Source organism: Sceloporus undulatus, chromosome 4, assembly GCF_019175285.1.
Source record: "Sceloporus undulatus isolate JIND9_A2432 ecotype Alabama chromosome 4, SceUnd_v1.1, whole genome shotgun sequence".
NCBI classification, from domain to species: Eukaryota; Metazoa; Chordata; class Lepidosauria; order Squamata; family Phrynosomatidae; genus Sceloporus; species Sceloporus undulatus.
In genome coordinates, this window is record NC_056525.1 from 42416862 (window position 1) to 42437359 (window position 20498).

The 20498-nt window shown below is 39.7% G+C and overlaps 1 protein-coding gene across 2 annotated transcripts in view; it reads right to left on the reverse strand.

Moving 5' to 3' along the window:
- ACSS2 (acyl-CoA synthetase short chain family member 2) overlaps positions 1-20498 on the reverse strand; it is a 59048-nt gene that overhangs the window by 25269 nt on the left and 13281 nt on the right. For both annotated transcript variants that reach the window (XM_042465770.1, XM_042465771.1), the window contains exons 3-7: positions 6490-6581; positions 5252-5355; positions 3932-4004; positions 2783-2858; positions 1527-1641 (exon numbers count right to left, since the gene is read on the reverse strand). In XM_042465770.1, coding sequence (XP_042321704.1) covers positions 1527-1641; positions 2783-2858; positions 3932-4004; positions 5252-5355; positions 6490-6581 — 460 coding nt within the window. The remainder of the gene's footprint in view (positions 1-1526; positions 1642-2782; positions 2859-3931; positions 4005-5251; positions 5356-6489; positions 6582-20498) is intronic.

The following is a 20498-nucleotide window of genomic DNA, read 5'->3' on the forward strand; positions in this document are numbered from 1 at the left end:
TTTAACTGGAAAAGTTGAGGGTCGTCTTATACGCCCAGTCGTCTTATACGCCAGAAAATACGGTAGCTGTTAACCCTCATCTCAGATGGATAGAGGCCACGTACGAAAGATCTGTGTCAGTGGATTCAAGTCTTTAGTTAGAAGACATGGAAAGCAACTTCTGTACTTGTTATTTTAAAAAAAGAATCTTCTCAGAGTTATGTTCAAACTAGGAAGACCACCTTCCTGAATCTGCAGCACTAATGAAATAAAAGGATATGCAAGGAAAATGAAAATGAAGGAAAATGACCTTCAGTGCCTAAAAGGGGAGATCACATCTTCCAAAGGGGGGAAAAATGAAGTACTGGTAATGGTAAATGGTAAATACAGCTAGCATTCTGTGAGCACTAGCACATTCCTTTAGGTCAGGTATGCACAACATACAGCCCACAGGCTGCTTCCAGTCCACCCACAAGGACTTCATGGCTCTCTCCGCCCCATCTGACCTTCTTCCAGGAAAGAGCCAAGCTGCGGAGAAGGACGAGCAAATGAGCACGCCACCCCCCCAGTCTCCGCCACAGCCAGACTTTCTCCTGAGGAGAAGGAGAACAGAATTAATGTTAATAATACTAAATATTATTAAGTAACAATAAATCATTTTAATTAATTATAAATTAAAAATAATTAATTATTATAGTCATTGATTATACCTTTGTGAAGTCAAAATTATACCTTTACTTGGAAAGTGAGCCACTAAAAATCTATTTTGGCCCAAGAAGTTTAGCCTATTTTAATTCTGGCCCCTACCTACTGCCAAGTTGCACAGGTCTGCTTCAGGTGCTAGTTCCAGAGCATAGTGGTGAAAATACCACATACGTCCGCTTCATCACATATGCAAACAAACCTCCTATCCAACTCTACTAGAGCTTGCTATTCTCATGAAGTAGAATTCACATCCCGTATTTCAAGGAAACATGTAAAAGTGTCCTCCTATTTATAGACAGATTGAACAACATTGGACAACACGCTTGGTAGCATTTACAATGTTATGTTTGTTAATCACATGAGCAAGGTCCAAATGTCTTTGAATACCACATACTTCTTAAAGATTAAAAGCTTCTGGAATGGCAGGAAATTGCTAGTGGGAGAGAGTGAGAGGTAAAGAGTAAATTTGTTCATATTTGCTGCTTTTATGTCATTTGTTAAAAGACCACATGAGACCACTTGCAAAGAACTATAAAAACTTTTTTTCTGTCTCCTGTCCTCAGTGACATCACAGTACTATCCAATGAGCAGCTGTGGTGGTTACACAACCATGTTATACATACAAATCTCAAGAGAAAGACAAGGAGTAGATGGAAGAAAATACATCCCTCCTCCCTGTTCCCAGAATTACTGAAATGCTTCTTGATTGCCTAAGTAGACTTGAAGACCTAACATCTAAATGTCCCGCTTCAGAAGAGTCAGAATTGTAAAATTACCTCTTTCTCAAAGAAAGTGTTCCAAATCTTGAACAGGTCCTTTCCACATTTACACAGGAAACTCACCTGTACATTCTGACAGAGTCTTTTTAGAGGTGGCGACTTGCTGCTTGGACCATCTTGCACCAGTTCTTCTCTTCCTAAATGCTTGACCACAATACACCTTCGTAAAGGGTTGTCCCTACAAGAGGAAAACTGAAGCCTGAGCTTTTATAATGAAAACCATGAAGGGAATTCCAGTAGATTTTAGATTATTTGGTTCAGGAAACTTCAGCCTGTAGGCCATGGAAAGGCAATAATAAAGGGGGCAGTTGACATTTTTTATCCTTATTACCCCCCCCCCCCCCGCCAACTGGGCTGCACCAGCACACCCTATGTGAAGAGAAGTGGGCCCCTGGTATCTATCGGAGTCTGCTTCCAGTAATCCCCATGGATACCAAAATCCATGGATGCTCAAGTCCCATTAAATACAATGGCATAGTAAAATGGTGTCCCTTATATAAAATGGCAAAATCAAGGTTTTCTGTTTGGAATGTATACTTTTTAAAAATATTTTTCAAGCCATGGGATACAGAGGGCCGACTATATCACCATATTACATTTTCAACTGATTTAAAAAAAAATCTATTTGAGATTTGTCAATATATGGGGACATCATGTGTGTTGAGGGGTTTTTGACCCATTTGGGGCATTTGGAGAGCCCCCCAAAAAACGATTTTTTTCACAGCCAGCTGGGCACTTTGGAGCATTCCTGGAGCTTCTCTAGGCCAAGGGTGAATGTGACATTCTGGATACTGCTGGATGGCAACTCCCAGGATTCCTCTCTATTGGTTGTGGTTGGTTAGGGCAAATGGAAGGAATAGGTCAAAAATATCTAGAGGAACACAGTTGCCCAACCCTGCTGCAAATTGATAATAAAGCATCAGACTGGAAGTTAAGTCATGCTGAAATACATAAGATTCCATTGCTAAATACTTTGTCCAGTTGTCCAGTTATTAGTCCCAAATGAAACAAGCCTCTTAAATCAACTGCTGTTTTGGGAATCCACCAATTTCCATTTTCAAAGCAGTTAACCAGAAAAGAAAGAAGTGCTGACAGGAAAGATAATAAAGTTCCAAACCAAATGGTTTAGAGCGGGGAAAGACCATCTCTCAAAAGGAACATGTCTACATGGCACGTATTTTCTCCAGTTTTGTGTACATCTACACCTCTTTTGGGAATTCTGTTTTATTTCCAAGACCACAATTATATGTGTTTACATTTACAAAGAAACAAAAACTTTCAATGGGGATTCCCTTCTTTCCAAGAGTGACAAGACTTACTTATCTCTGCACTTTTGCAAGGCTTCATCTGCTATCTGCTTCAGGTTAATCAGCTTATCACCTCTATAAAAGGCATCTACAAAAGAATAAGTAAATCATTAAACTGATTCACCAGAACAGTCTAAAAACTCTTGAAGGTCACCAGAAGAAAGGGAGGGATTCACTTAAAACTAAAAGGACTGGAAACAATGGAAGTAAATTAAAAGGAAAATTTGCTAAACTAAATACCAAAATAATAACAACAACAACAAAGTAACTCTGGCATTCAATGAAACCCCTTCTGGAAAAGAGAAGAGGCTCAAGTTTAAAGTGAGTAATGCTCTCAGAAGTATTCTTTAACGAAAACTCAGGGAAAAAATTAATGAACTAATGGACCTTTTCCATGTTTAGGTCTATTAGCCACATCTTAGTTACTTCACAGAACTTTATGGGATTAGTATGAAGATCTTGGAGATCTTGATTCATTGTGTCACAAGATTATGAAGTTACAATTCCAACTGTGGAGTTCCAGGATGCCTTGAGAATGTTGAAATACACTGATTTCATTATTTATTTGGAGAAAGAGCCATATGGAATAGCAAACCACACAAGAGGAACATAGCATGCCTACTGAGAAGAAAGCCTGATATTCAGTATGTTAAGTACAGATAGAATTGAAGACTTAAAATATATATCAAGGAAAGCTGCTCAACAGATTTTATCATCATAAATTGTGTAGGGGGGGGGTTACATTATAAAACAGGGGGGAAATTAAGTTAGGTCAAAAGCTTTTACCATGAATCACAGGAAACATGTCCCAGTAAGAGCACATGTAATGTGTAATGTTGCTAAAAACAGTTGGTTAATTTTATCCTCTACAAGTCTCTTCCTTCTTAGCAATGGGTTCCTGAAAAAACTATGGCTGCCTAACAGCTTGCTGCAACAAAGCACTAGAAGAATTGCTTCATTCATATGTCACAGTTTACTAATAATACAAAGTTGTTATATCAGGAAATTGTGACATATTACCCCACATTTTATGTACTATCTAGCAACAGCTCTTTCCTCTTTTTAAGAGGAAGAATATAAAAAGTTGCCATTAAGTTCCCTTTGATGAGTATTTTGTGATAGTCTGAACAGCTTGTAGTTTATATGGAAGTACTGTTTTACCTGCAGTAATGAGAAGGGAGCACTGGGAATCAAGGATCCTCTCACAAAGGGATTCTGCTGAAAAACCTGCAAACTAAATTAAAACACTGCACACTCAGTTTCGGTCATTCTGAATTAAGACTTGCAACGGTGAATGGAGACATATTCAATGAATGACAGTTTTCTAATAGATTAGTTCGAACAGTTTTTCAAAAATTGTTCCATTGTATCCTAGAATTATTTATAAGTTTATCAGGGCTTCAACAACTGCATACAAATTTCACTGAAAGATAGCTTGCCCATAAATACCAGTCCTCTCTTGCAATGTGTGGCTCCAAGAGCCCTCACACCTTGGAACACTCTCTAGAATACTCACAAAGCTAATTGGGGGATATGGTAAACACACAGAGATTCAGACAAGTCATTGTATAAAGGATTGCCTAAGATGTTTAAAAATCCCTTTAGTACTGTATATACTCATGTATAAGTCTAGAAATTTTAGTCAAAAATTGACCCAAAAAAACCTGGGTCAACTTATCCATGGGTCAATGTAAGTACTCATATACATACATACATAAGGAGCCATCCCCATTCTCTGAATAAAAGGCAAGAGCTTAGTCCATCCTGGGATCACCAAAAAGAAGCATGGATCCCCTTACTCTCTCATCCATCCAACCTTTAGGATGAGCACAAACAATTATATTTGTCAGAATTTTCTAAGTTCTTTGGCATCATTTTCCTCTGCATCATCCTTTACATCCTTTGTTACATGCCCCTAAGTTTTACCCTTGACTTACTCATGGGTCATATCAAAATCTATAATTTTGGCCCCAAAACCTGCCCTCAACTTTTGCATGAGGTCGACGTATATATGGTAATCAATAGCCCAACAAGGATCTCTTAGGAAAACAAGAGGATAAACCCAGCATTTGTTCAGACAAAAGCTATATTCCATGGCAATTTAAACAGAAAGCAATTAAGAGCCATGTGAGAAACCAGTCAGCTTACTTCAAATAACCATCTACTAAAATCACTGTTCATTTCAATTAGGACCTGTGACACAGAAGAACACACCTTATATTTAGAGTAACTATTCCTTGAGCCCTGGTGGCGCAGTGGTTAAATGCCTGTACTGCAGCCACTCCCAAACCACAAGGTTGTGAGTTCAATACCAGCAAAAGGGCTCAAGCTTGACTCAGGCTTGCATCCTTCCGAGATCGTTAAAATGAGTACCCAGATTGTTGGGGGCAATTAGCTTACACTTTGTAAACTGTTTAGGGAGTGCTTAAGTGCACTGATAAGCAGTATAGAAATGTACTTTCTATTACTATTCCTTCTTACCACAATAGAATGAAGTGCTCCAATTCTGGCACAGGCTAGCATGGCCACCACCAGCTCAATGATCATTGGCATATAGATAGAGACTCTGTCTCCCTTCTTCACACCTATGGAAAAATATGTTTTGCATGTCACTATTGCCATTTAGTCACTGCCCCTGAGGACTGGCAATCCAACAAAAAAATAATGCATAAGCAGCAAAAGATTAAGAATGAAGTTCAAAATCAAAATTCCTTAATGATCAAACATGCATGCCCAACAATGAAACTTTGGTAAATTCCAGAGCTAACTCTGTCCTGGAGTTAAGAATGAATGAAAGACAGAACATGCCTGAACCGGGTAGACATCTTCATTCTGGTGGAGTACAAATAACTATCAAGAGTACAAATAACTAAAAGTAATCTCTAAAAAATGTTGGAGAACACCATCCTAGCCCCAGTATTGATTCTCCCTGCAGTGAAACCAGTCACAAATTGGGTTTTATATGTTTAAGACTATGTGCAGATATTTTTCTATTTAAACAAACATTTTTAAAAAGATACCCATTTTTTCTCACTGATCATTTGTAACCAGCACAAGAGGTTAGCAGCAAGCATTATATCTCATGTTCCTTTGTAATAATGGTTGCAGTTTTCAGTATTTTATTGCATAGTGGTAACATTTTAAACGCTATTTATCAATTCTACATACAAGGTTCAATTGACCCTTTTAAAAAACTGGATTGGAAGGAACCAAGTCCTCTGCTATGGAACAATATTGTAATGGCGGAATTAATGTTAAGCTTTAATTTTCAGTTTAAAAATATATCCAAACACTAGCACGTTATTACAAGGCTATGATTGAATACTATGTTTCAAAAATCACACAGTTCCCTTCCAGTGTCCTCAAATGTGTCTTACCACTGAAGGCAATCAGCCATGATAACAAGCAAAAAAAACACAAAACCCCAACACAACCACCTATCGTTGCTACAACTCTGCATCTCCATGAAGCCAAATACAACACAAGGGCAGATGTAATTCTTCTTCCCAGATGAGGAGGGAACTAATAGTTTGTTAGTTGAGCTGGACTTTCCCAGTGCTCTTTATGAACATCACAACTGCTCAATTCCACCTTGGCTTTCCCTAATTCCAAGTTTATGCAAAAGGGCTCAACACATTGCCAAGGAAAGGTGAGGCGAAAGGAGCATGCAACTGTAAATAAATCCTGACACATTTTGTGGACCCTGCAGGATCAGATACCTTGTTCCTGGAGAACATTGGCAAACTGACAGACTTTACTGAGCAGTTCACTATATGTTATCTTCATAGAATCCCCGGGTTCATTTCCCTCCCTATAAAGAATAAAATAAGATTAATTATGAACACAGACAAATCCCTAAAGACAAAATACAGATTTCTCAACTGTCACATTTTTAGACTTTCTAAAAGCCTAAAGATCTTTAAAAAGAGGTAAACAGGTAGGCTACTGTTTCCATTCCAATTATTTAGTTGTGTATGACAAGATGTTGGGCTAAATGGTCTTTGTGATGTCTACCATCTCTATGATTCTGTGATTCTGCAAATGGATACCTTAAATTGTAAGCCATTAGAGAAAGACTGAACCCAATAACGGTAGTTAAAAAGCCTCAAAACTGTGGGAATGCTGTTGAAAATGTACCCTAACTTTTCAGAATTATATATCATAGAATTGCAGAGCTGGAAGAGACCACTAGGGCCATCCAGTCCCTATATAGCCTTACATCAAATTGCTAGACCCAAAAGAATACATCTATTGAATAAATGGGATTTTAAAAATTATCAATTTAGCATTTAGCATCTGATTGAATGGGTTAACTATATTTGGAATGAGCAACTTGATTAAAGCCATAATTTGTGGATCACAGTAAGCAACTATCACTTTCTGACTGCAGTGTGCCAGATAAAAACAAAAGAACTGTTTCTCGATGGTGCAGGGGTGTTCGAAGGGCTTTCCTATCACAGTTTCACAGATGTGCAGATGCTGTGGGAAACTGTCCACACTATTTATGTATCTATCTTTATCCATAATTATCTGGGCTATTGTACTGTGATTAATCATGGTAGATGGGTTAATATTGGATATTAATTTCTAGTTATTTTTCAAAGGAGACAGGCACTGACAAATGCCAGTACTCCAAGGAACAGATTAATGAACACATTGCTAAACTTGGGTCTGTTCCTCAAAAAGCCCTTACTTCTCAAGCAATAAGTACAAGCAATCAGAACAAAATGTGATAAGTTGTCTGTGCACATAGATGCCCAGTGAAAAATAACTTTCTTTAGTGAAAAATAACTTTTAACTTGATGTCCGGAATCAGATGTTTCTCAACTTGCAATGGAACATGTGAGTGAGGCTGAAACTTATAACAATCACAATTACACCACAAAACAACTGATGTTAACCCTGATTGATTTACTCCAATGTAACTTGTTCAATATTTTAGTTATTACAGAGGGAATTAATTACACTAAACCAGCTGCATGTAATTATTTATTTCCAAGATCCAAGTGAAACATTCTTAACTGTAAATCATGGTTGTAAGAGAATAAAATGGCTTTTTATACATACTGGTTGTGTATCTGTTATCTAGAATTCAGAAATCTGAAATACTACAAAATCCAAAATTGTCCAAATGTGTAAGTGAGATAATGACACCTTTGCTTTCCAATGGTTCAGTGTACATAAATTTGGTTTCATGCACAAAGTTATTTTTACAATATTATGTAAAAAATTACCTTCAGGCTATGTGTATAAGGTATAGACAAAACACAAATTAATGTCATGGTTAGACTTGGGCCCTATCTCCAAAATATCTCAATATACAGTCGACCCTCTGTATTCACAGATTCTTTATCCACAGATTCAAGCATCCACGATTTGAAAAGATTTTTAAAACGTATAAATTCCAAATAGCAAACCTTGATTTTGCCATTTTATATAAGGGATGCCATTTTACCAAGCCATTGTATTTAATGGGACTCAAGCATCCATGGATTTGGTCTCCAAAGGGGGCCCTGGAACTAAACCCCAATGAATAACAATGGCCCACTGTATATGCAAATATCCCCAAAATTAAAATTCAAAATACTTCTGGTCCCAAATATTTTGGATAAGGGAGATTCAATCTATAATTCAAAATTCTATTTCATGTTTTTACAACAGCAGTACAACTTGCTATCTATAACTTGCCTTTATATAGGTGACACCATGACCACCACCACCACCCAGATATAAATTTCATCATCCTCATTTAGCTTGTCTAGAAAATCTATACAGCATGATTTGTACATTCTTGGAGAAAGTTTATTAACCACAAACTAAGAACCTTTTGCTGCAATTTCTATATACACCTTTTACATTAGACAATGACACAATGAACAGAACATTATCAGAGTAGTTCTACCATTCCCCTCACAGACATTAGCCAGGAGGGTGAATGGTTAGAAGTGACATGTTAAAACCCTAGATTCTCAATCACTAGTTATCACTATCCCAAGTCACTAATGTCAGTAGCTGTTGGAATATTCCAGGCTAGCTTGGCCTCTGAAGCAAAGCACAAGTTGTATTCATGTTTGATTTATGTACTATTACACAACACAATTCTTGACAAATGGCATGCTCAATCCCGTTCCCTGGGCACATACTGTCTGAAGCAACCTATTTGCTCAAAGCTAAAATGCGGGTTGGTGGTGTAAGATGAGACCATCTGGGCAGAGTGAGGCAACCAATGAGAAATGGGTTCCACCCAGACATCTGTAAAGAGAGCCAATTCAACACAAAGACCGAGCAACTGAGCTGGTTTTTAAAAGAAAAAAAAAGATTAGATCTGGACTTTGTCCTACCATGAACTGCCCCTTGCTAGGACTCTTGCAATGCAGTGCCTACTAGCTATGTCTACTCAAAAAGAAGCCTCATCAAGTTCAATGGAGCTTACCTCAAGGGAAGGGAGCACAAAATTGCAGACTTAAGTAAACAATTTTGTCTTTGAATGACAAAGATGTTCTTAGTTCCAAAAATGGAACAGGGTATTTTTTAAAATTCTGTTATAGTATGGATATACCACAGTCATATTAGAAAATACATACACTGGTCCCTTGGCATCTGCTGGGGTTTGGCTCCAGGACCCCCTGTGGATACCAAAATCTGTGGATACTCAAATCCCATTATGTACAATGATATAGTAAAATGGAACCCTTTATATAAAAGAGTAAAATCAAGGTTTGGTTTTTGGATTATTTGTTTGTTTGTTTGCTTGTTTGCTTGTTTTGGGGGTGGGTGAATATTTCCAAACCATGGTTCATTGAATCTGGGGATGCAGAATCTGTAGATAAGGAGGGCCAAATGTATTCTTGAATACAGTTCTAGAACAGCAAGTACAGTGCTACCTCGGGTTACGAAATTAATTCATTCCGCCGCCCCGTTCGTAACCCGATGCATTTCGCAACCCGAAAAGGCTTTCCGTTAGCGCTGGAAAGCCGCGCGTTTGAATTTCGCGCCGAAAAAAATTTCGTAACCCGAAAAAACCTTCGTATCCCGGAACAGTTTTTTCCAATCTAACTTTTTCGTATCCCGGAAATTTCGTAACGCGATCAATTCGTATCCCGGGGTACCACTGTATTAAAATGCGGCAAGGTCTGAAATTCTACCTACTAAGTATATGAGATGCATTTGTTTTCTCTTTCTGTAAAAAGCTAAACTCTTGCATGGAGTTGAGCCCACCAAAACTAGAAAATTTGTGGTCTCTTGGAGATGATCCACAAAAACTGAGACTCAGGACCAGATTCTGAGATCTTACAACCCCTAAAGTTAAACAGCTTTTCCTACTTCCACCTGTGAAAATAGACAAGAGTTGCGTGCACAGCTGGGCCTGAACGTTGTTAATGGCACGTTGATGCTATTTAGAATCTTTAAAAGGCATAACAGAAGTGGAAAAGATAAAGCATGGCATTTTGTTGCTTCATCTGTAGTGATGGGAACAGTCAGGGAAGAAAACTGAAGCTGCAAGTCAAGTTCCGATGGAAAGCAGCCCTCCTACCTCTTCTGCAGTACTCTGGAGGGAGTGGCCTCTACATGCACTGAAATGCCTCCAGACCAACTGAACTAAAAAGCTAACAAGAATAAACCTTCCACCACTACTAATGTCAGGGATGCCCAAAGCATCCCTGCGCCTTGATAGCTTTTCCAAAAAGCTTTCAGCATTGCTTTACTGAACTTTCTAGTCTATTTGCTAGTATTGTTTAGAACTGCCATCAGCTACACTCCAAATATTACAAAAATGTACACAGCTACTCTTCTTTAGTCAGAACTAATACAAACTGAAAGCTGGGCCAAAAGGGGGCACTTTAATACTATGATGCTCAAGGCAGTATGCTATATGGTAAACATAACCAGAAAATGGGTTGATAAACTTCTACCAAGATTTCAACATTAAAGATCTCAAAAATTACATATATAGTTCAGTTCAAGTCAGTTTTTACTTTCATTTGAAAAAACCTTCAGGTGGAACTGTGAAATACAGCTCCAACCAAAAACATGCAGGCATTGCCATAAATCCTGACTCCAAGATTAATGCAGCACCACACATTTATAAGGAACAATGTTAAATGACATTTAGTGACAAGTACAAAAGGAAAAGCAGAGGCACAGTCCAAGACAAAATCTTCAGGCTTCAAGATCTTATAATCAAAACAATATTGCCCATTAAAAAAAAGAATTCTGGAAGATAACAAAGATACACACCATCATTTAATACATAGAGGTCTTGTTTGTTATGTGGGGATGACATTTAAGAAAGAGATGCCAGCAAGCCAAAATTAAGTATTGGGGGAGAGGACCAAGTTCTTGATGTATAAACTATTCTGAATCCACAAATCAAGCTCCTAATTTATCAAGAGTTGAGGAACAAGATATAGGAAAAGTCAATTAGATGGGAAGATCTAAAATGGGAAGATTCAAAACAGCTACATGGGAGAGAAAAAACTACTGATTTTTTTTTCCAGTTGTAAAGTGAACACTACTAAGGGTGAACAAACAGAACACAGCAAATACAGTACACGGAGGTCAAAATTAGTAAGATAAAATACAGTTGGCCCTTCTTATCCACTGATTTTTTATTCACGGATACAAGCACCAACAGTTTGAAAATATTACAAAAAAGTGTAAATTCCAAATAGCAAACCCCAATTTTCCATTTTATATAAGGGGCACCATTTTACTATGCCATTGTATTTAACGGGACTTGAGCATCCACGGATTTTGCTATCCACGGGGGATCCTAGGGATAACAAGGGCCGACAGTATTATGAAATATAAGCAACAAAGCCCTTTATCCCATAATAAAGTTGCCAGGTATGAATAAAGCTGTATTATAATATCCCCTCAACCTGAACATAAATGCTTAATGGAGCAACCATACTGAGTATAGTTATGGGTGGAGAGAGTACCAAGAATTGTTCATTGCACTGTTTTTTTATGTGTATGCTTGCAATCTCAGCTATGGTTGCCACTAGCTTGCCATCTCCATGGCTAGTTAGTTGATCCAAATTACATATGCTCTCAGGAGCCAAGTCAGATCACAGAGTACTGTCAGAAAGTATGCAATACAGCCACTTTTCTGAAACGAAATATATTTGGCTATGACTATGGCTATAGAGAGGTTCCATAGTGAAAAGGGGGAGGGTCCTGCATTATTATAGAAATTGGAATAATGTTTAGGAGAAAAACACAGGTCTACTAAATAAAGCAGCTATACTGTATATATTACAGCCTATAAACTATGTACAGTATTGAAGGAAGGAAGTGTCTGCCTAAATTGTTCCTAGAGAAAGTGCATCTATCCCTATGTAGCTGTGCTGGAAAGACCAGTTTTCCACCTCCTCTGTAGATAAGAAACCTGCAGGCTACAACATGTAACTATGAGAAGATAAGGCTGTTTCAATATCTACATTTAAAACAGAGCCTCTCTGATATAAGAAAATTAAATAAATACACCAACACCTGTTATACATTCCTGAACAATGATGCATGTGTTCTCTTGCACATTACTGCTACATTTAGAACTGCTTCATGTAAACATCACTAAGAGCAGAGGAGATGTGAGGTCCCATCCACATGGCAGCAACTTCACCCCGAAGAATCATTCTTCTACAACAGTTCAGCATGTTGAATGACCAGTGTCAGGGGGCTGTCCACATCATCACACATTATTAAAAGGAGTATTTTGTGGGACCATAAAGAAAGCTATATCCAATCATACCACACATCCTAGCATGATAGTCTGGCAAGTTGAACAAAAAAACATAAAAATCCAAAATCTATAGTCAGATTTATGTATTTATTAAGAGAATCTAAAATACCATAAAGGTGTGCAAGATTTGGAAAGTTCCAAAATTGTTTCCAAGTTAGCTTGTTTGGAAATTGGGGGTGGCTGGAAAGAATGAGGGAAGTCAGAAAGATAACCAGATGTAGCCATGAGGCATTCCCCTGACAAAGAATGCAAAGTGAATGAGTCACAGTTCCATGAGGTACAAAAATCCAGTTCTGTGGGGTCCACATGCTGCCTAGTTTACATGAAGTGGACCTTTATGTAACTGTATGTTCCCATATGAACCTGTCCATTAAGTTAATACGAGACCTTTTCTTTAGTCATCCCATCAGTTATGGAATACTCTCTCCAGAAAAGCTTACCTGGTGTCTATCTTGAAAATTTAATTCAAAAACAAAGCCTGCCTTGCCCCAATGTGACATTAGCTAGTCACCTTGCCCATCTGGTCAGTCCCCCGAGACTGTTTTTATGAGGGAATGGGTCCTCAGGCCACACAGAATATGTATCCCGAAAAAGCACTGGACCTGTACCAACTACAGCATTCAAGTCAGAGCAATCAGAATAATTTTGTCACAAATTGTTAAAACAAATTCTTCACAGTGGGTTATTTAGTGGTCTGCATTCTCTTATTGTGGGACAGTGTAGAAGGCCCCCATCACTCAAGACAGCTTCACTAGACAACACTGAGCAGACACAACTACAACAGAGAAATATGATTTCTTTGCTACTGCCCTCAGCATAGGCTTTGCAATGTGCTCTAGCCAATGTTCAACTAGACTCACTCTGGAAAAATACACTTTAGGGAGATACTATTGTTTTTCACTCTTTAGTGTTGTAAACAAACCCTCCTTTTATCTGCACATGCATATACAGAGATTTTTTTTTTACATCAAAAATGCCTTTGCTGATAGAGAACCCAGTCAGAATGTCTCTTAGCTGAACTATCCAAAAATGAATGAGATTGCCCAAGTGTGCTGTTGCACTCTGCCCAAACTCCAATTCATTTAAAAATGACTTGAGTAAATGAAGTTTACGAACAAGGAGATCTTCCCCATATTATTTCCTCTGAATTATGGCCAGGTATGGGAGTGATGTTGCTGGAGTGATCAATGATGTGGTGCATGGAAGAAGAAACCTTTCTTACATGTTCATCTACAATAGTAATTTTAAATTTGAACCCTAATAAACAGACATATAAGCCCCAAAAGATGATGTAAGAAGGTTATGATGAAAGTTTTGTGAGCATGTACATAGCACAAAGCATGTTAAGTATACCATCTCCTGTCTTCAGCTGCCAAATATACACTTTTAAGGCAAAAGCCTGTGTAGGGAAGAAGGCTCTCAAGAATTATTCTCAGAATATTGTTAAGGAGTCATGAAAGGAAGCATTGTGATTGTGCATCTTCTCATCTTGTACAGGGTTTTTTAAAATATGAAAGTGGAAAAAAGACAGAGGAAGAGGAAGAGCCACTGCCTAGGGCATTTAGTGAGAATTTCCTTTAAAGAAAACAGAACTATGTGCTGCTACTTATTACAGTTACGCCAGAAACAAAGTCTTTAGGAATACTGTGCAAATTATCCATACACTGTAAGGACAGTAAGGCAATCAAACACAGGATTTAAAATATACTTCAGATTTGTATGTACCCATGTCAGTATCAGAGATGCCCAAATTACATTACTTGTGAGCTTCTTCCAATCCCAGTACAGTGGTACCCCGGGTTACGAAATTAATTTGTTCCGCCGCGGAGTTCGTAACCCGAAAGATTTCGCAACCCGAAAAAGCCATAGCCGCTAGCGCTAGAAAGCCGCGATTTCGTGCGAAAAAGCGCCGAAAAGCACCAAAATTTTTTTCATAACCCGAAAAAACCTTCGTATCCCGGAACAGTTTTTTCCTATGGGATTTTTTCGTATCCCGGAAATTTCGTAACGCGGTGCTTTCGTATCCCGGGGTACCACTGTACATCCAGAAGAATAACTATACAGAATGCATAGGCCACCTACCCAATTTCCATCTTCACTGTGATAGTTCTCTTTAAAAACGTGACTTTTTTAAATTAAAAAACAGCTTTACAGTGCAATCTCTTGGATAAGGCACAAGTTAATTTAAGGCATACATTTATGGTGAAGTGCAATGTTTTCTGTGGTTACAATCTCAGACTCCAAACTATGAAGTATCAACTCTGTACTGACAGAAAAATGTTTGTTGGTGGGAATGGGCTAATTGTTGGATGTAGGCAGTTGTTTTGACTCCTGCAAATTTATGAATTTTTAGACAGAGGGAAGAAATGCATCTATGCTGACAGTTCTTAACATGACCACACAGCTCCATTGTTAGCATTAGAATTTAGAGGTTCCATTCCACTGCCTGATACTACATACACGCTGCTTCAGACCATTACACAGCAAGTTCAATTAATTAGCTATTTGGCTTTAAGAAAAATTCTTTAGGAACATTTCTGCATAACATATAGTATATACTTCCAGTAATTGAATTGGACCTCCAATTTAATAAGAGTACGAGCAATCTACTTTCCTGAGCTTACTGTGCGAGTCTGTCTGGCTTTCTTACTCAATTACTGTCTTGGCTGATGCCACCACTGATGAAATGCAATTCATGAAATTAAATCTTTCAGAACATTAGCTATAACATAGAAAAGTAGGGGGAAAGGGACAATATCTATATGACAAAACTATACATTAAAATTTGTGAGTTGCATTTGTCATTTAGAATAGAAGACACTTAATCCTAGATCAAGTATGACACACACACACACACACACACACATGTGCGCGCGCATTCAGGGTCCCACTGAAAAGCATACCTAACACTTTTTAGAATAAGTCTTTATTAAAGACAAATATGTGGGGGGGGGAATCAAAGAGTACTGTTGTTTTCTTTCTCATCCCTTTCTCCTCTGTTAAATTCTCAGAAGAATTTTATGAACGTCAATTCAACGTCATATACATTTTGAATACTTTGTGGGAAGGAAGGAAAACATGACTACTATCTTACAGATTGGGTGGCTAGGGAATAATAGTGAGTGAAATGTATGTAGCAACTAGGCTCTCATTCCTAAGTGATTAAAAGTAAAATTTGGAACAGGCTCATGTGTGCAAATAATGTCAACAGCATTCTGTTGCTCTTAAAAACATAAGACCGAGTGAACAGAAGGAAGCCATTCAGTTCTAGTCGCAGAATTTTTTTACTGTTAAATGTGCATCCATCATGCAAAAACCAACAAAATGGGGGGGGGGGGCTTTCCCAAGCTTGCATTATATCTGTGTACAGCAATCCTTTCCAAAGCACTGAACATATTAAAACATTGCTATTCATTATACATTCACATTTGTGTGTGTATTAAATGCTTTTAAGTCAGCTTTGACTTAAGACAACCATATGAATGAGACATCTCCAAGACACACTGTTCAGGTCTTGTAGATTCAGAGCCATGGTTTCCTTTCCTGCTGCCTTACCCAGCATTAGGTCTGCAACCTCCCCCTCCTCCTTCTACTCTCTACTTTTCCTAGCATTACTGTTTTGTTTCCCTAGTAATCCTTGCCTTTTCATTATGTGGCCAAAGTATGATAGCCTCAACGTGATCATCTTGGCTTCCAAGGAGAGCTCTGGTCTGATGTGTTTAAGGACTCATTATTTCATGAGTTTATTTTCTTTCTGCTTCTTTCACTGTCCATGCACAGATGTGAGAGCTGGGCAGTGAAAGAAGCAGAAAGAAAACAAACTCATTCGAGATGTGGTTTTGGAGAAGAGTACTCAGGATACTAAGGACAGCCAAGAAGAAGTCGTTGAACACATCAGACCACAGCTCTCCTTGGAAGCCAAGATGATCACATTCAGGCTATCATGGCCACATAATGAGAAGGCATGGATCAATAGAAAAAACAGTAATGCTAGGAAAGGTAATGGAGGGTAGAAGAATGAGGGGAAGACCGCAGTACAGATTGATGGACTCAATCAGAGGCATTACAGGCATGCGCTTGCAGGACCTGAGCAGAGCAGTGGAAGATAGGGATACTTGGAGATGTCTCATTTGCAGGACAGCCATGAGTTGGAATTGACTTCAGGGTAGCTACTAACAAAGTCCAAGACACACAGAAAGCAAAATGTTGGGGTGAGCTGACTTAAATCTGAAAGATATACATACACCAGATAAAGCAGTGGTGTGTGGTATGTGATAAACTGGCATAGCAAACAGTATTTCCTTTTTAGAATAAAATATTAATATATAGCTGCAAAATGAGTGAAATGGAAGTTTGCTTTTACAGTATATGTTATTTAAGGACTGAAATGAAAAGTAGCTCTCAGGGCAACTGTAGCAGGAGCCAACTGTCAGCACTGCAGTGGACTACGCTGCCTGTTTTTTGTCCCAAAATTAGCCCAAAATCAGTCTTGAAAGTGACCAGAAGTGAACTTTCACTTTTCAGTTCAGCTCTATTTTGGCTAACTTTCAGGCTTCTGAAGTCATTTGAGGATTGGGAGGTATCTTTGAAGGATACTGCCATCACTATAAGTGATATTTTGAGGCAGTTTAACTACGAACTGGGGATGAGGGGAACCTCAAAGGAAACCTGGGGGACCAAAAATCCTTGATGCCATGGTAAACAGGCTGCATCCCCCTTCCCTATAGGTTGTAACATGGCACTGATCCTAGACCTATGTTTACACCTGGTTCGTATCTCCTCAGCATGTGTGTACACATAACAAACCAAAACAAAAAACCCAATGTAGAGTCACTACATGTTACAATCCTACATGGGCTTCATACTTACTCTTACACAGAAGACCTTTGAATATTTATGCCAGTAAATTATTATTTACCCAGTTGCTTAAGTACCCTAAAGGCAGCAGATCCTATCTGATCTTGAAAGATAAGCAGCAGCATCCCTAGTTAGTACTTGCATGGGAGACTGCCAGCAAATAGCAAGCGCTGTAGGCTATATCTCAGAGGAAGGAAACAGCAAAACTACCTCTGAGTATTCCCTGCCTAAGAAAACCCTACAAAATGCATACGGTCACCATAAGTCGACAGCCAACTTGAAGGTGCATATGCACATGCATGCACACAGGTGCGTGCGTGTGCACACACACTTAGCAAAGTTTATTGTCTGGAGCCACTGGAAACTAAAGCAGCTCTTTGTTGATTACTCCAATTATTTCTACAAATAAGAAATCCCCCTTCCCATATTGCAATTTATGCATGACTGAGAAGGAAAAAGCATTTGTTACAATACAGAGTTGACTCTACCATTAGTAATGCCAGAAAAAGAGAACTATCTTTTCACTTCCTATAACAAGACAATCACTAATGGCTACGCTAGGTAATTTACTTGAAAAGGCCTCAGGTAGGGAAAAACCTATACAGTATTCTAGTGATTCAGTCTGTAGAAAGGGTATAGAATCATAGAGTTGGAAGAGACCACAAAGGCTATCCAGTCCAACCCTCTGTCATGCAGGAACACTCAATCAAAGCATACCCAACAGATGGCCATCCAGCCTCTGTTTAAAGACCTCCAAAAAAGGAGACTCCACCACTCCCCGACAGAATGTGTTCCAATGTCAAACAGCCCTTACTGTCAAAAGGTTCCTCCTAATGTTCAGCTTCCACCCGCGGGGGCGGGGCCAGCGCTGGAGGCCTCCCCCTCTTTGCCGGCCCCTGAGGGGGCCCCAGGTCCCGTCAGAGGCCAGTAAAAGAGCTGGCTGGAGGCGCCAGCGCTGGAGGCCTCCCCCTCTCTGTCCTAGGCTCCCTCGGGGTCTTTCCTCCCCCCGGGAGCCCAGGGCCTGGCGGGCAGGTGTCCTGGGCTCCCTGAGGGTCTTTCCTCCGCCAGACCTCTCTCTCCAGAGGGAGGTTTGGCAGAGGAAGGGCCCCTGAGGGGGAGGCCTCCAGCGCTGGCGCCCCCAGCCGGTTCTTTTGCCAGCCTCTGACAGGGCCTGGGGCCCCCTCGGCTTTGGCAGAGAGGGGGAGGCCTCCAGCGCTGGCGCCCCCAGCCGGCTCTTTTGCAGGCCTCTGACGGGGCCAGGCGCGCGCAGGGCTAAAGGAAGCCGCCGGCGGGCAGGCGGCGGCGGAAGACTGTCTGTGGCCCGCCCTACTCGCCGCCACCACCACACCGCTTGCAGCAATCAGCGGCAGGACCGGGCTGGGGCCGGTCCTGCCGCCTCCGTGGGCCAGATCAGACTCACAGGCTGGGGGTTGCCGACCCCTGATCTACAGAGTCAATTTTTGAATGGTGAGCCAACACACAGGGAAGTCCCAGTGATTCAAGGGCCCTACTTCTAGGAATGACCATATAACACCAGTCTTGAAGTCCCTGCACTGGCTGCCTATTAGTTTCCGGGCAAAGTACAAGGTGTTGGTGATTACCTTTAAAGCCCTACATGGCTTGGGCCCAGAGTACTTGAGGGAATGCCTTTTTCCCTATTGTCCGCCTCGCACACTAAGGTCCTCTGGAAGAAATCTACTACAGCCAAAAAAATCTAGGCTAACATCAGTTTCCCAGAGGGCCTTTTCTATTACTGCTCCAAAACTATGGAATGACCTGCCAGAGGAGATCCGTCACATTTCCACTCTGACAGCTTCTAAGAAAGCACTGAAGACGGATCTCTTCCAGCAGGCCTTTCCAACTTAGTTACCCTCCCCAGATATAGAGATATTTGTCCCCTCATCTGTCTATTCTTCCCCGCCTATTTTTCTGTTTAATGTCTTTAATGTCTTTAATGTTTTTAATGTCTTTATACTATTACTGTTTAATTCTGTTTTAGTACTGGGAATTGGGGGGGAGGTCTAGGGTTTGACTTTTTTTAACTCTATTGTAACTTGATGTATTTTACTGTTGTAACCTGCCCGGATTCTACGTGATTGGGCGGGCTAGAAATAAATCATCATCATCATCACTCTAGTCAGGACAAATATAGGATTTAAGCCAATGTCTGCATGCCCACAGTCACCACAACTAATCAGAATATCATGCTAGACTCCTTTAAATTTTACAATATTGTCAAAGATATTTCTTTACTTGGTTTTTTGTGGGTTTTTCGGGCGTTGTGGCCATGTTCTAGAAGATTTTCTTCCTGATGTTTCGCCAGCATCTGTGGCTGGCATCTTCAGAGAATACTTGCCTGGAAAAAGTAGGTCTATATATACTGTGTGAGCCTGGGAATGCAGGAGTGATTTGCATGTGTATTGTTCTGTGCTGGTGAAATGTCAGGAAGAAAATCTTCTAGAACATGGCCACATAGCCTGAAAAACCCACAAAAAAACCATGGATGCCAGCCACGGAAGCCTTCAACTTCACAATTCTTTAGTTGTTGTTCAAGTTGAAGTGCCTAGTTTCAACATGAAAAGTGAACATTCTAAGTGGAATTCCTAGAAATGAAAATGGGTGAGAAATCATGGCAGATGCATAAACATCTAACAGAGCATTTTTGACCATTGCCCTAGTTGAAGTGGTTAGTTTCAAGTCAAAATTCTACCACATGGGACTTCTTAGAAGCAAGGAGGTTGCCACAAACTCATCAGGAATTTGTTTTTTAAAGAACTAGAATATGAAAGAAGTCTCTCTGGGGCACTGTTCCTAAGATTCCTGGGACACAAAAACAAGACAGAGTTAAAATACGATTGCTAAACTCCTATGGTTAAAACATAGGTGCGGAAAGAGGAAGGTGTTTTCTTAGATACTGCTGGTAAGATGCATGTACTGTAGTAACAAAATGCTGCAGAAAAAAGGAGGCACCAGGAAACCCTTTGGGGGCCTTTGATAAGGATCTGGACAGTTCTGGGTTTACTTCAGCAAACATGTTAATGAAAGATCTGCAGCCCTTGTGTATTATCTAACTATGTGAGGCCGTAAATGTTAGCCTTATCAAGCATTTTGAGAAGCTCTGTGCAT